General features: G+C 35.1%; 2 protein-coding genes across 2 annotated transcripts; both read left to right on the forward strand.

The window, feature by feature from the left end:
- Positions 1–2,800: 2,800 nt before the first annotated feature.
- LOC142544248 (uncharacterized) lies at positions 2,801–3,358 on the forward strand. The gene has a single exon (XM_075651309.1). The coding sequence runs from the start codon at positions 2,801–2,803 to the stop codon at positions 3,356–3,358; it is 558 nt and encodes a 185-aa protein (XP_075507424.1).
- Positions 3,359–5,516: 2,158 nt separating this feature from the next.
- LOC142544249 (uncharacterized) lies at positions 5,517–6,831 on the forward strand. The gene is made up of 2 exons (XM_075651310.1): positions 5,517–6,029; positions 6,736–6,831. The coding sequence occupies exons 1-2, from the start codon at positions 5,517–5,519 to the stop codon at positions 6,829–6,831; spliced, it is 609 nt and encodes a 202-aa protein (XP_075507425.1).
- The last annotated feature ends 9,650 nt before the right edge of the window (positions 6,832–16,481 follow it).

The following is a 16,481-nucleotide window of genomic DNA, read 5'->3' on the forward strand; positions in this document are numbered from 1 at the left end:
AACTCAAGATTTCAGCTCAAGGAAGGTCATATTTCCTTATCCTAAAAGAACCAAAAATGGAGCTAGGAGAAGAGCTAAAGGATTAGAAATATTTATTACCATCAAGTTAACCAAGAAGAAGGAGCTAAAAGTTTAGACAAACTTATTGTGCAAGAAATTACCATTGAAAGAACGAATGAAGGAGCTAAATGAGCTAAAAGTTTGGATAAACTTATTATGTAAGAAATGACCATTGAGTTAACCAAGAAAGGGAGTTGAGGGAAGAGCTAAGAGGCTTAGACAAATTTATGATGTAAGAAATGTCCCTTTAGGAAACCAAAATGACTCTTGATGCTTGGATAGCCTTGACCACATTAAAGGCTTCATTGAAGGCTTTTCTTGGAGCTAAAGATTTCGGCCATGGGGTAGTTCAAGAGGCAAATATTCACCTATAAATATGGCATGAAATGCTTAAGAAAATAATCCTAAAAAGCCACAAGAAATTCGGCCCCTTTCCCTCCAAAAAACACCCTCACGGCCGCCACTATCAAGGAGAAAAGAAGAAGTCTTGTCCCGGAGTTTCGTGCTGAAAATTATTTGCAACATTGTGGAAAGATTTCGGTCATCACATGTCCGAAATTTCAGCAAGCTTCATATGACCAAGTTCTGCAAATTTCGAACCGTAACTTCGAAAACACGGTAAGTGGGTTTTTTTATGTATTCATATGTAATTTTAAACTTGGATATGCATAACATGACATGCTTGAATGTGTGTCGTATTTTTCAAAAATCAGTTCTTATAATTTAAAATTTCGATCGATGATATGTTCTTCAGTTTTCGATATTCTTTGATTCCGCTGTATTCGCTCGAAATTCTGATAAGTTATGTTCGATAAAATCTGAATTCTGTGATACACTGCTACAAATTGATTTGAAATGGAACGATAATTGTAAATCTGTCTGGCCCCCATCGGTGGGTATGAAACTGTGTTTTGGCCCACATGTGTGGGTATAAAACTGTGTTATGTCTGGCCCCCATCAGTCGGTATAAAACTGTGTTCTAGAATCACCCCTTAGAGGACTACATATTGGAGACAATTTGACCATTGAAATTATATGAGTAACAGTGTTGAGTTTGTTCTGATTCGTTCTGTGTTTGTTTCTGATTTTCTCCGAATCGTCTGATAATCTTTGTCTCATATTTGATTCGATTCCGTTATGATAAGTCAAAAGTAATAAGTTTTGAAAGTTTGTTAAAGAAATACTTTAAAGATTAAGTTCTATATGTATATTTGGAAATCGATCGACCCCCACTTGCTGAATGTTTCTCAAAACACTCACCCCTTACAAATTTCATATAAGAATGAAGGGCAATTGAATGAGGAGGAACAAGAAGCTTTCTGGGGATGGTGATCGATCGATAAGATCAAGAATCAAGATTTTTACATTTCCTTTTGTTTAAGCTTCCGCAAACTCTTACGTAATTTTTGGTTCTATTGACATTGTAAACACAATATTTTATTTATGAAAAAGACTTGTTTTTGGCCATTTGCTACGAGGCTTAATTATTTTCAAGTAATTGTTAAACAATGTCGAATGTCATCGACGCTTCAGTCTCGGGGCGTGACATTTAAGTGGTATCAGAGTTGCCAGGTGCATAATCCCACTGGGATTTTGACAGACAAAATTTGACGAAGCAAAAGCCTAGTGCATTCCTATCTACAGTAAACTCAATTATGGAATTCATTTATATCTTATGTCGTCATCTCAAAATCTCCTTCAAAATTTAAAGCCAAACTCCTTAAATCATTCAAAAAACTCCTAGTATTGAAATTTCCACGACAACTTTGTTTCCATTTTTGTGTCTTTCTATCCTTTGTTACTGTTATGATATTTTACCTCGATTTATTATAGAAAATGGTAGGCATACCAACCAGAAACAACCGTAACCCCGCAGATTCAATCGAAACGAAAAAAAAATTCCACCATCACCACTGAGGGTGAATCTCAGTCGAGAAGACATGATGGCAATAGCTACTATTGTAGTCGCCACACTGCAAGGAATTGTGAACCCAACTGCCAATGCCATCCAACCACCGCCAGAACCACAACCACGTGGAATCAAATAACACTACGAGTCTCTTCGCAAAAATCGAGTCCCAATCTATGATGGAAACCCCGACCCGGAATCTGGCTCAAAAATGTAGAAAGCCAACTTCATCTGCTGGAAGTGCCCGAAGAGCTCAAGATAGAAGTGGTAATATCATTTCTTGAGGATAGAGCCCGCAAGTGGTGGAAAACAATATCGTCATCATTGGCCGAAATTGAGCAGATCTCATGGCAAATCTTCTGATGGGAATTTTTGAAGAAATATTACCCAGTAGAATTTCATCTGCGAAAGTTCAGCGAGTTTGAAAACTTTAAACAAACATCGGACATGACAGTGATGGAATACAACTCAAGGTTTAATAATCTGGGAACATATGTTCCAACTATCATGTCGGATGAGACCTTGAAAATGAACCGTTTCAAGAAAGGGCTGAACAGCCGGATTCTATCAGCATTGGCTGTTTTCAGACCAAACAATTTTGCTTATTTAATGGGCGCGGAAATGAGCACGGAAATTGATATCAAATGCCAAGAAGAAGAAAACAAGAACAAGAGACCTTTGGTCAGTCACTATACTCAGAGGGGCCCCAAATTCAAGAGGCCAAACTATTCAAGCGGCCCCTTCTAAGGAACCTTTAGGAATGCTGGAAATAAGAAAGGAAAGTGGTGCGATACTTGTCGACAGAATCACATTGGGGAATGTTATAGGAAGATGGGTGCTTGTTTCAAATGTGGAAAGATGGGTCATCAGATTAAAGATTGTCCTGAAAACAAAGACAAAGGAACTGGACCCAGCAAACCAAATAAAAACAAGACTAACGCTCGGGTGTATGCTATGACCCAAGAGGAAGCAGATAATACAAATGAGGTGGTGGCATGTACTATTTTATTCAATAAAATGCCTGCGTATACCTTGTTTGATTATGGTGCAACTCATTCATTTGTGTCTAGAAGATTTGCTAAGAAGTTAAAACTTGGGCATGAAACTCTTAGTGAACCGTTAAGAGTGGCGACACCTGCGAGTCAAACAATTGAAATCCATAAGATTTATCGGGACTGCAAAAGCAGCATCAGTGCACAGATTTTTGAGGCAGAATTGATTCAACTCAATATGATTGAGTTCGACATCATTCTCGGGATGGACTGGTTAGTCAAACACCATGCTATAGTAGATTGCCAAAAGAAAAATGTTAGACTTCAGACTCCAACTAAAGATGAAATCATATACCACGGAAAATCAAAAGAACAAAAATCTCTTCTATCTGACTGAAAAGCCCGGAAGGCCTTAAAAGGAGGACGAAGAAATTTATCTGGCAATGATCAATGAAGTCAAAAGGGAAGATGCCCCAAAGTTGGAAGAAATCCCAGTCGTCCAAGAATTTTCAGACGTTTTTCCCGAGGAATTATCGGGTGCGATACCCGATAGAGATGTGGATTTTGAGATCAATTTGGTCTTTGGTGCCACACCAATTTCAAAGGCACCATACCGAATGGCTCCAGCAGAATTAAAAGAGTCAAAGGAGCAACTTCAAGAGTTATTGGATAAGAAACAAATTCGATCGAGTGCATCCCCATGATGTTATGCATTGATTATAGAGAGTTGAACAAAATCACAATAAAGAATAAATAGCCGCTCCCAAGAATAGATGATCTTTTCGATCAGCTAAAAGGAGCTAAATTATTCTCAAAACTCGATCTAAGATAAGGTTACCATCAGCTAAAAGTCAAAGCAGAGGACATTCCTAAAACAACTTTTAGGACAAGATATGGACATTACGAATTCACGGTAATGCCTTTGGTCTAACAAATGGTCCTGCAGCATTCATGGACCTTATGAACCAGGTATTCAAACCACCGAGAACATCTGCATCACACCTTGCAAACACTGCGAGAAAAGGAACTCTATGCCAAATTCAAGAAGTGTGAATTTTGGGTAAAAAAAAGTGTTTTCGTTCTTAGGCCATATAATCTCTGAAGCAGGAGTATCAGTAGACACTAGGAATGTAAAGGCAATCAAAGACTGGCCAAAACCAAAAACAGCAACTGAGATAAGGAGTTTTCTAGGTTTATCTTGCTACTATAGAAAATTTGTGGAACGATTTTCTTCGATAGTCATTCCTCTCACCAAACTGGCTCAGAAGAATTCAAAATTTATTTGGAATGAAGCATGTGAAAAAATTTCTGAAACCCTGAAGACAAAACTCGCATCTACACCAGTACTAGTTCTTCCTGAGGATGACAAGAAATTCACAATATACAGTGACGCTTCAAAGAGAGGATTATGGTGTGTACTTATGCAGGAAGGTCGGGTAATTGCCTATGCATCCAGGAAATTAAAACCTTATGAGCACAATTACCTAACTCACGATCTTGAATTAGCGACAATCGTATTTGCGCTAAAATTCTGGAGACATTACCTTTATGGGGTAAGATGCGAAGTATTTACTGATCACCAGAGCCTCAAAAAGAACTTAACATGAGGCACAGAAGGTGGATCAAATTTCTGAAAGATTATGATTTATTAATCAATTACCATATGGGTAAGGCAAATAAGGTAGCAGATGCTTTGAGCCGGATGAACATTGGGAAAGTAAACTTATCTTCTCTATCAGCGCAACCATGCCTTAGAAAATCGATCAAATTAAAACAAAGCCAGGATCCCCCTATCAAAAATATTAAAGAACATATTCAAGAAGGAAAGACCCCAGAATTTCAGATTGATAAGAGTGGTGTTCTCTGGATGAAAGGAATGCTGTGTGTTCTAGATATCGATGGAATTCGGGAAGAAGTAATGTCCGAAGCACACAAATCAAAATTTTCAGTCCATCCCGGAAGCACCAAGATGTACCGAGATCTGAAAAATAGTTACTGGTGGAATGAAATGAAGAAAGACGTAGCTGTCTTTGTTTCCAAGTGCTTAACCTATCAACAAGTCAAGGTGGAACATTAACGACCTGGAGGACTCCTACAACCATTATAAATACCAAAGTGGAAGTGGTATAACATCTCTATGGACTTCGTAGTAGGGCTACCAAAATAAAGGCAATGTCACGATGAGATTTGGGTAATCATTGACAAACTAACCAAATCGGCACATTTCATACCGGTTCGAATGAATTACAACTCGGATAAATTAGCCACACTGTACATGGACAACATAGTAAGATTACACGGAGTTCCGGCGAGTATTTTCAGACAGTGATCCAAGATTTGTATCACGATTTTGGAAAAGTTTCCAAAAGGTTATGGGGACCAAAGTCACTCTAAGCACGACCTATCATCCGCAGACTAATGGCCAAACTGAAAGGACAATTCAAACCCTCGAAAACATATTGAGGGCGTGTGCTCTGTATTTTTATGGGAATTGAAGAGAGCAGTTAACTCTGATAGAATTTGCTTATAATAACAGCTATCACAGCAGTATTGAAATGGCTCCGTATGAAGCGCTGTACGGCCTAAAGTGTAGATCACCTTTGTACTGGGATGAAGTTGGAGAAAAAGCTATCACTGGACCTAAGCTTTTTCAAGTAACCATTGAGAAAGTAGCCATAATCAGAGAAAGACTCAAAACAGCTCAAGATCGACAAAAGAGCTGGGCTGATTTGAAGAGAAGACCGTTGGAGTTTGAAATCAGTAAGAAGGCGTATGTTAAAATCTCTCCTATGAAAGGAATGGTTCGTTTCAGCAAGTCCGGAAAGCTAAATCCAAGATATGTAGGACCTTTCGAGATACTGGAGAAAGTGGGAACCCTAGCTTACCGAATGGCTTTGCCACCAGATGTGTCCAGTATTCACAACGTTTTTCACATATCACAACGAAGGAAATATATCCCAGACCCATGTCACATCCTTAAGGTTGCACCGCTGATGATCGAAGGACACCTGAACGAAGAATTGAAATATGAAGAAGTCCATATTCAAATAGTGGACACCAAAGATCAAGTGTTGAGACACCGAACAATCACATATGTCAAAGTACAGTGGTCAAATCATACTGAACGGGAAGCAACTTGGGAACTAAAAAAAAGGATGTGCTCCCAATATCCTCATCTCTTTAAAAGATCAAACTGAACCAAGTTTTGAGGACAAAACTTCCAATAAAGAGGGTAGGACGTGAGGATCTGGAATTTCAAAGCAAAACATGTAAGTAATAAAACTCAAATGAAGTTCAAAACTTTAAGCTTAGTTATAAAATTCAACTATAAACTTAAAATTTCAGCTAACATTGCTCGAGAAAGTAACTTTAAAGCTCGAGACTAGCTAAGAAGGGGATCTATACTATAAGAAAACGATACAATGGAAGAGTCATCATCCGAGGAGTAAAACCCCAGCTCATGAACTAAAGATTTCAGCTCAAGGAAGCTCATCTCTCCTTGTCCTAAAAGAACGAAAAATGGAGCTAGGAGAAGAGCTAAAGGATTAGACATATTTATGACCATCGAGTTAACCAAGAAGAAGGAGCTAAAAGTTTAGACAAACTTATTGTCCAAGAAGTGACCATTAAAATAACCAAGGAAGGAGCTAAAGGATCTAAAGGTTTGGAAAAACTTATTATGCAAGAAATGACCATTGAGTTAACCAGGAAAGGGAGCTAAGAGAAGAGCTACGAGGCTTAGACAAATTTATAATGCAAGAAATGTCCCTTTAGGAAACCAAAATAACTCTTGATGCTTGGATAGCCTTGACCACATTGAAGGCTTCATTGAAGGCTTTCTTGGAGCTAAAGATTTCGGCCATGGGGTAGTTCAAGTAGAAAATATTCACCTATAAATATGGTATGAAATGCTGAAGAAAATATTCCCAAAAAGCCATAAGAAATTCGGCCCCTTCCCCTCCACAAAACACCCTCATGGCCGCCACTATCAAGGAGAAAAGAGGAAGTCTTGTCCCGGAGTTTCGTGTTGGAAATTATTTGCAACATGGTGGGAAGATTTCGGTCATCACATGTCCGAAATTTCAGCAAGCTTCATATGACCAAGTTCTGCAAATTTCGAACCGCAACTTCGAACACACGGTAAGTGGGTTTTGTTATGTATTCATTTGTAATTTTAAACTTGGATATGCATAACATGACATGCTTGAATGTGTGTCGTATTTTTCGAAAATCATTGTCTTATAATTAAAAATTTCGATCGATGATATGTTCTTCAGTTTTCGATATTCTTTGATTCTGCTGTATTTGCTCGAAATTCTGATAAGTTCTGTTCTATAAAATCTGAATTATGTGATACACTGTTACAAATCGATTTGAAACGGAACGATAATTGTAATTCTGTCTGGCCCCCATCGGTGGGTATAAAACAGTGTTTTGGACCCCATGTGGGTATAAAACTGTGTTTTGTCTGGCCCCCATCAGTGGAAATAAAACTGTGTTCTGACATCACCCCTTAGAGGAATAACATATTGGGAACAATTTGACCATAGAAATGATATGAGTAACAGTGTTGTGTTTGTTTCTGATTTGCTCCGAATCGTCTGATAACCTTTGTCTCATATTTGATTCGATTCTGTTATGATAAGTCTAATAAGTTTTGAAAGTTTGTTAAAAAAATACTTTAAATATTAAGTTCTATATGTATCTTTGGAAATCGATCGACCCCCACTTGCTGAGTGTTTCTCAAAATACTCAACCCTTACAAATTTCAGATAAGAATGAAGAGCAACTGAATGAGGAGGGACAAGAAGCTTTCTAGGGATGGTGATCGATCGACAAGATCAAGAATCAAGATTTTTACCTTTCTTTTGTTTAAGCTTCCGCAAACTCTGATGTAATTTTTTTTTCTATTGTCATTGTAAAGAAAATATTTTATTTATGAAAAATACTGGTTTTTGGTCATTTGCTACGAAGCTTAATTGTTTTCAAGTAATTGTTAAACAATGTTTGATGTCACTGACACTTCGGTCTCGGGGCGTGACATGCACGACATGCATGACCGGTGTCAAACCGCTCTTCAGTTGCTACCATCAATGGCGGTTGCAAAGCACTCTTATATTGATGGCGTGTAGGATCGGTGAATGACCGTTCTTACACCTCACTCTTTTTAGAACGCTTCGAAGCAGCTCCTAAATTCAAAGCTACAGGAGCGGTCTAAAACCATTGTAATATTCACAATATGTACAATTTGTTGCAAACTTCTCTTTAATTGGTAACATCAATAGCTGTTGCAAATCGCTCTTATATCCATGGCATGTAGGAGCGGTGTAAGACCTAAATACACAACTACAAAAACGGTTCAAAACTGTTGTAAATATGCGTGATGGGTACGAGCATTATCAAACCGCACCTAAAATAAACAATAGAAGCAGTTCTTCAACTTGTACCACCGGTTGAAAAAGTCGCTTCTTTAAGATATAAGGGCATCAATAAGAAGAGCGATTTTGCAACCGGTGGTACAAGTGCTGGAGTGGTTAAAAATCGCTCTTACAATTGAAAAAAACTGCTTTTGTAAGAGTATTTTTTTGTAATGTACGCACAATAAAATCCATGTAAACATAAAAAAATAGAAAAATAAATAAAAACGGCACACAATATTTAAAATATGAGAAAAAGATCTTGCCGTTTTTTATTTTTTTTTACTTAGGTTGATTTAAATATGTGTAACATAGATTTTGTTCCTGTCACATTAACCACATACGAGAATATTAATATCAAATAAGTAATATTCGATATGTTTAATGACTTCCAGAGAGAAAATGATCAAAACAAAAAAAAAAAAACAGAGTTACTGAATTAAAACTAAATTTTGAAAAGCTATATGACAAAAATTCAAAACATACCAACTTACATTATTAAAATTTGAAAAAAGTTAGTATTATAAAATATTAATATTCTATATAATACCTAACTGGCTATGGTTAATGAATGAATAATTGTAAAGATCGGCTTATTACTAATTATCAGCTTGCTCAGATATTAATGTCTCAATAGATCAACTAATCAGTAATGATGTTCGAGCCCAACTCAAATGAATTGGTTCCATCTATTTATACGTCTTATAAGTAACAATAGGATTGTACGCTACTTATATTAATCTTAGATGGATGCAATTATGGTTTCAAAAAGTGCAAAACATTCTAAAACAATCTTTATTTTAATATAATTTAACTTTTTTATACTTTTGTTTTACTTTATCTGTATTCACATGCAATCAGCATAGATAAAGTCTTTGGTTATACTTTAATACAAATGAATCGTAATTCGATCTTGAAACTCATTTGTAAACATTTTATATTCTAAATTCGTTCTTAAACGACTCAGCCGCCTAAAATAAGGTTAAAGGCCGCTTCATCTTGAGACTAGCATCTGTGATGTTGTGTACCGTATTTCATGGTAAGGTCATAGAGATGTCCAATCATACAGATGGGTAATCATACGATGATTGTACTGAACAACCCTCCTTCGGACATTCCAAGTGGTTATCATTCATCTAGAGAAAAGATCCGTGGTTGTGATTGTATATGATTAGTCTTTAAGACCCGGGACAATACTGAGGCTCTTTACTTGGGTTGTACTTTGACTCGTTTACCGACTCCGCGAGGGTCACAAGGTGGCGAGGTTGGGTGCAGTTACGATACATTTAGGAGCCAGTGCATTGTAGTCGGGGATTAACCGCTCACCTACTGGTGTGGATATCCTATGTGATCTAACGAAATAATAGTGCATGAAATCTCTGGCCAGAGTGTGAGATGTACATTACGGAAAGAGTTCTTTAGTTGTGCATGCAGTGATACTATGAATATTTCATGATTGTATCACGTAGCTATCGAATTTAATATGCAACCCTCGATGAACCAATGGTTGCAGATTCGATCGGGATATATGAGATGAAGGGACCGTACTGTACGTTAATCATAACCGATTGGTTCTTGCAGGCACTATCAGTGATACCTAGGGAATCATGGGGCGATGATACTAAACGCTCTTACCATGATTCGATGGATTTAATCAGAAAATGATTTCTGACATTCTCATGACCAAATGTTGGTGTATGAAATGAGGCAAATTGTGGTAAGCCCAATAAAGAAAAATGTCATGAATCAAAAAAGAATTTTGAACCAACGATTAGCTGTATCCTTGAATCATTGAAGGTCACATAAGTACTGGATCATTTGTTCCCATTTAGAAAAAAATAAATTCAAGGAGTTGAATTTATATAAAATAGGAGAAAAATATATTCAATGAGTTGAATTTATATAAAAGAGTAAGTTCAAGGAGCTGAATTTATAATAATTAAATTTTGAGAAAACAAATTCAAGGAGTTGAATTTATAATATAGTAAATTCAAGAAGCTGAATTTATAATATTTAAAATTTGGAGAGAATAAAATCAAAGAGTTGAATTTGTGGAATATGAAACTCAAAAGTTGACTTTATTAAATATTAAATTAAATATAGTGGGAAGTATTTTTAATGGGCTTGTAGGAGTACAAGTCCAACATACTAAATAATTAAAGTTCTTAACGGACTTTGATTAATTAATTAAACTAGTTGGATTAGTCCAATTAATTATTCAAGCTCATTAATATTAATTATGAAAATTAGGTCATGACTTGATTATAAAAAATAGTAGAGATGCCATAACCCTAGCCTCCAAGCAAGCCTCCAGTCTCCTTGCAAGTTTTAGAAAATTCCTCTCATTTTTCTCTCAAATTTTTCGGCCACCTTGAAGATTTTTAAGGGTTGTGCCGTTTATCGAATTTTGATCTCAAACATTGAAAGTTCTTCCAAATATTCTAGTGCTATTTGGAAGATAAACAAGTAATCCGATCGTGGACCTGATTCGAAGATTGAAAAAAGGATATTTGAGTAACGTAAGTAGGATTTACAACAAGAGCTACGTTCGCTAACACCGGCGTAGTTGGAGCCAATGTGAAAAATTCACTAAAGGTGTATTACTAAACATCCTATGCATGTTTATTCAATTCAAATCATACGAGTGTCCAAAGAATATTTTAGATGTCAAAATAATTTTTTTAAAATTTTCGCTGTGATTTAGATACGAGAAAACTGAGATCCAACAAATATATATATATTGGAATATCTTCTTTGAATTTTCTTATAGATTTATTGATGTAAGTATAAGTAATGCATGATTAAGGCCAATGAGTTTGTCAAAACAAAAATTGAAATGAATCTTGTTTGGCTGATTAAATTTTTAGAAAACTTATGACAATTTATTGCATTTTGAAACTAAAAGTCAATAATAAATTAATTATGAATTATTATGAACATAATTTATAAGTTATAACTTTCTCAGGAAAATCAAAATCAATTGCTCTTTCCACTATGAAATTAAACGACAATAATTAAATATCCCTATGTAATTAACGACGTTAAAATAACATATTTTTTTTTATTAATTTAGGCAAATGGCGCAAAATATTGAATTATTTGAATAAAAAGTATGGTGTTCGGAGAAAATATCTTGGGTTCGTGAGTCATAAAATCAGATGTACACGTGTCTCATTAATATTTCACTTTCAGGAGATTTATTCTTGTGATTTAAAATATGTGTGTATCTAACTCCTTATGAGATGAGTTAATTCAACTCATATATATCATGAAAATTAATACTTTCGACGTAAAAATTAATATTTTTTTATGCGTTGGGTCGGCTCACATATCTATTTAGAAAAATTGATTCGTGAGACTGTTTCACATGAATTTTTGTATTAAAATATATGGTTGTATAAGCAAAGATATTTATTTTGTAGGGATAGAGAATAAATTTGCCCATTTTAGGTGCATGTCTCTGAATTTTACCCTTTATTTAATTATGTATTTATAATTCTCGTGAGTTGTTCTTTTGGGTTAATTGTATGGACCATTTCATTGACTCACGGGGATAATAAAATTGGCCCATTTTTGGAATTTTTTGAACCATTATTGTTTTGGCCAGTTAATTTATACCATTAGTTGGTTGCATATTACGATTACAAAATTGCAATTGAGGTCCATTAGTCACACAGTGTTCAGTTCAAGCAAACGACCTTGACGTTTTAATAAGATGAGTTAATTACAAAACCTCTCACGTAAAAGTACTATATATTGTTGGACTTCATCGCTCATGGGGTTATGACTCAGTCATACGATAAGACAAAATATCCATTAATCTGAATGAACATTTATTATATGTTATATTTTGATACCTGATATGTTTGATTTTGTTGGAATAAAGTATTCTCGCGCTCATAGTGAAACGTAAGTAAAATTTTTATTTCAAATTCAAGTGAAGTGAGGCATGTATAGATCATATAATATAAACATGTATAGGGGGTTTGTCAAGTGCAAATCTAGCACTTATATTGTCATTGTATTTGATGTCAATATATTGGTTTTAGAGTAAAGTTATACGTTTTGTTGATATATGTGTTGTTAGAGTAGATGTCATGTAAGCCAACTGTTGGTTCGGGAATTTATTGACTTAGTTGTAATAAACAATCTTTATTTTAATATAATTCATTATTTCATGGTTTGTTATTTCTTTATCTGTATACTCATGTGATTAACATAGATAAAAGACCTTGATTATATTTTAATACAAATGAATCGTAAATCCATGTTGAAACTCATTTGTAAACACTGTATAATCTAAATTTGTTCATAGTCGATTCAGTCCCCCTAAAACATGGATAAAGGTCGATTGAGCTCGAGACTAGCATCTGTGATGTTGTTTACCGTGTTTCTTGGTAAGGGCATAGAGATATCCAAACATGCAGATAGGTAGTCATATGATGATTATACCGAACAACCCTCCCTCGGACTTTCCAAGTGGTTATCATTCATCGAGAGGATAAGTCTGTGGTTATGATTGTACACCATTAGTCCTTACGACGCGGGACAACACTGAGGCTCTATTTGCTAGGGGTGTGCTTTGACTCGTTTATCGACTCCAGGAGAGTCATCAGGTGGCAAGATTGGGTACAATTGCGACACATGTAGGAGCCAGTGCATTGTAGTCAGAAATTCACCGCTCACTTGTGGGTGTGGATATCCTATGTGATCTAATGAAATAATAGTGCATGGAATCTCTGGGTAGAGTATGAAATGTACGTTGAAGAAGGAGTTCTCCAGTTGTACATGTGATGACACTATTTATTATCAAATATGTGTCACATAGTTATCGAATTCTTATGCAACCTCGATGAACCAATGGTTGCAGATTCGATCGTGATATATGAGATGAAGGGACCTTACTGTACGTTAATCATAATTGACTGGTTCTTGCAGGCACTATCAACGATAGCTAAGGAATCATGGGCCGATGCCACTAGACGCTATTACCATTATTGGTTGGATTTAATCAGAAATATGATTTTTGACATTCTCATGATCAATTGTTGATACATAGCATGAGGCAAATTAGGGTAAGCTCGAATAAAATATTATGTCCTGAATCACAAAGAATTGTGAATCCACGCTAGCTGTAACCCTGAACCATTGAGAATCACACAAGCACTGAATCATTTTTCCCGTTGGAAGAATAAATTCAAGTAGTTGAATTTATATAAAATTATGATATAGTAAATTCAAGGAGTTGAATTTATGATAATTAAATTTTGAGAAAATAAATCCAATGAGTTGAATTTATGAGATAGTAAATTCAAAAGTTGAATTTATGAATTTATAAAATTTGTAGAGAATAAATTCAAGGAGTTGAATTTATAAAATATAAGAATTTAATTTATTAAACTTAAAAGTTGAGTTTATTAAATATTAAATTAAATATAGTGGGAAGTATGTTTAATGGACTTCTAGGAGTACAAGTCCAACATACTAAATAATTAAAGTTTTTAATGGATTTTGATTTGCTAATTAAACTAGTTGGACTAGTCCAATTAATTAATCAAGACCACTAATGTTAATTATGTAAATTAGTTCATGACTTGATTATAAAAGATAGTTGACGATCTAAAACCTTAGCCTCCAAGAGACTCCAAATTTTCGAAAAGGCCTCCCTCTCTTCTCAAAGAAAATTCGGCCATCCTCTCTTGAAAAAGAGGGTTTGAGCTGTCTCTCAAATTTTCTCTCCAACGTTGAAACTTCTTCCAAATATTTAGTGCTATTTGGAAGAGGATCAAATCTTCCAGTCGTGGACTTGATAGAAGGATTGAAGGAAAGAAGCCTCGAAGGAAGATCGTGGGAATACATCAAGAGCTATCTCCGCTAATCTCGGAATAGTTGGAGCCTTATGAATATTTCATCAAAGGTAAAAGTTTAAATATCCTATGTATGTATAATTATTAAAACTATACGAGTGCTCAAACAAATATTTTGATTGTCAAAATAAAATAAAAAAATTTAAAACTTCCGCTGCTTTTTGAGCACGAGAAAACTGAGATACAACTTGTGTCCTGTGTAGGAACCGAGGAAACATATCCGCTTTTGGGAAAGAAAGAGAGGAAAAAGGACGATAAAATGAAATCGAGAACATTGAAGAGGTAGAGAACCAAGACCCAAGGGAGGCAGGCTAGCACCCAAGCGCCAAATTTCTAGCGCCCCTGCGCTAGCCTTCATTATTTGAAGACTAGATAGACACAATTGCTTTGGTGCCCCCGAGCTAGTATTTGGTATTTAAATGGGACAATGACTTAGGCTCTCCCATGCGCCCGTTTTCCAGCACCCCATTATGGTATATGATTACAAGGAACCACAAATTCATGTTGAAAAGTTAGTAAGTCAGATGAACATTGTAAGGAACTTCGGACTTGGTTATGTTCAGTCTGAGCGAAAAGCTTTTCATGATACCAGATCCAGTAGAGTATCAGTCTCAATAAAGAGGTAAACATCATCATTCCAGAAAAACCAACAAGTTCAGAAGAGATACAGACCGAACGACTAGAAGAACACATGGGAATAACATGATAGGATGCATTGCAGTAGAAGTTATTTTAGATTATCTTTTGCACACACCCCATTGGACACACATTGTACACAACCTGTTAGGCTGCTACAAATGTGGGTTCTATGGAACTGATCCGATTTGGATCGAAATATATTGGGTCCAATTAATAATATTCGCGTATGCATGAAAGCGGATTCTGATGATGTCAGTTGATTTATTTGATACCTAGACAGTAGATATTCTAGTCACATGTCAGAACAAGCCAAAATACTATCATAAAGTCTCTTAATATAATGGACCAAGAATAACCTCTGGAGACAAATCAAAGGGTAAGACTGTGGATAGGGGTAAGATTATTCATAATAATATTGTTATTTAAGTTGTTTTATTGGTTGAGAATCTATGCTATAATTTGATCAGTATTAATCAATTATTTGATAATTGATATTTAATAGAGTTTCGCAAACATTCCAGCACAATAAAGAATGTTGATAATGATGCTATACTGATTGGAACAAGAAATGGTAATACATATAAATTTGATTGAAAAAATGATCAACATTAAAATAATACTTGCTTTATTGCTTCAAATGAAGACAAACATTGGTTATGGATTAAATCAATTAATAATTTGAGTAAACTAGATTTGGTCATTGGTCAACCAACACTGTAATGTGTTAAAGAGTAGAATATGTGTTGCATGTCAATTAGGAAAACAAGTCATATATAGTTTCATAAATAAAGGAAATAATTCATTTTCCAGATGCTTGGAACTTTATATATGAATTTTTTTGTCCTATTTCTGCATTAAGTTTAGGAAGAATGAATTTTATTCTAGTACTTGCATATGATTTCTCCAAATTTACCTGGACAATTTTCCTCAATAGCAAAGATGAAACGACCTCGATTTTTTTAAATCATAAACTCGAAAATTATTAAATAAAATAACTTGACATTTCTCTAACTTATAATAATCTAATATTTGAATCTCAAGTGCATAAAATAAATCTCTAAATCATCAACTAACCAAAATCCTACATCGACATTTAAAAAGATCAACTAACAATAAAATAAAGTACAAAAATTCCTAATAAAATCATTAACAATAAATATTTAAATCTTTTATCTATCAAGCTAATACGGAAAATAAGTGTCCCTTGGGAGTGTACTGCCGCACTTGATCCACTCAAGCGTCAGCGTCTGCTCATATCATCAAATCATGCATCATTCAAACCTAGTGAGTCTAATAACTCATCACATTCTAAACATGAGTAGCAAATAATACATATACAATCACATGCAATAAAAATCATACTTTTATTTTAAAATAGATCTTATCATAAATAAATCATGAATCGTAAAATCATTTTAATTATAAAGCTTTCAATCATTTATCATTTTTGGTGAAATTTGATCCTCGAAAGTGACTAGCTTTTATTCTCTGGTCGACTGATCGGTCTTCCGCTCCACATGACCCATGGGGATGGGCACTAGGCTTCGCCATAGAAATACGATCGTCGGGCTCCCTCTGGGATACTCTTTTCCTGTAA

The sequence above is a fragment of the Primulina tabacum genome, chromosome 5 (assembly GCF_025594145.1).
Source record: "Primulina tabacum isolate GXHZ01 chromosome 5, ASM2559414v2, whole genome shotgun sequence".
NCBI classification, from domain to species: Eukaryota; Viridiplantae; Streptophyta; class Magnoliopsida; order Lamiales; family Gesneriaceae; genus Primulina; species Primulina tabacum.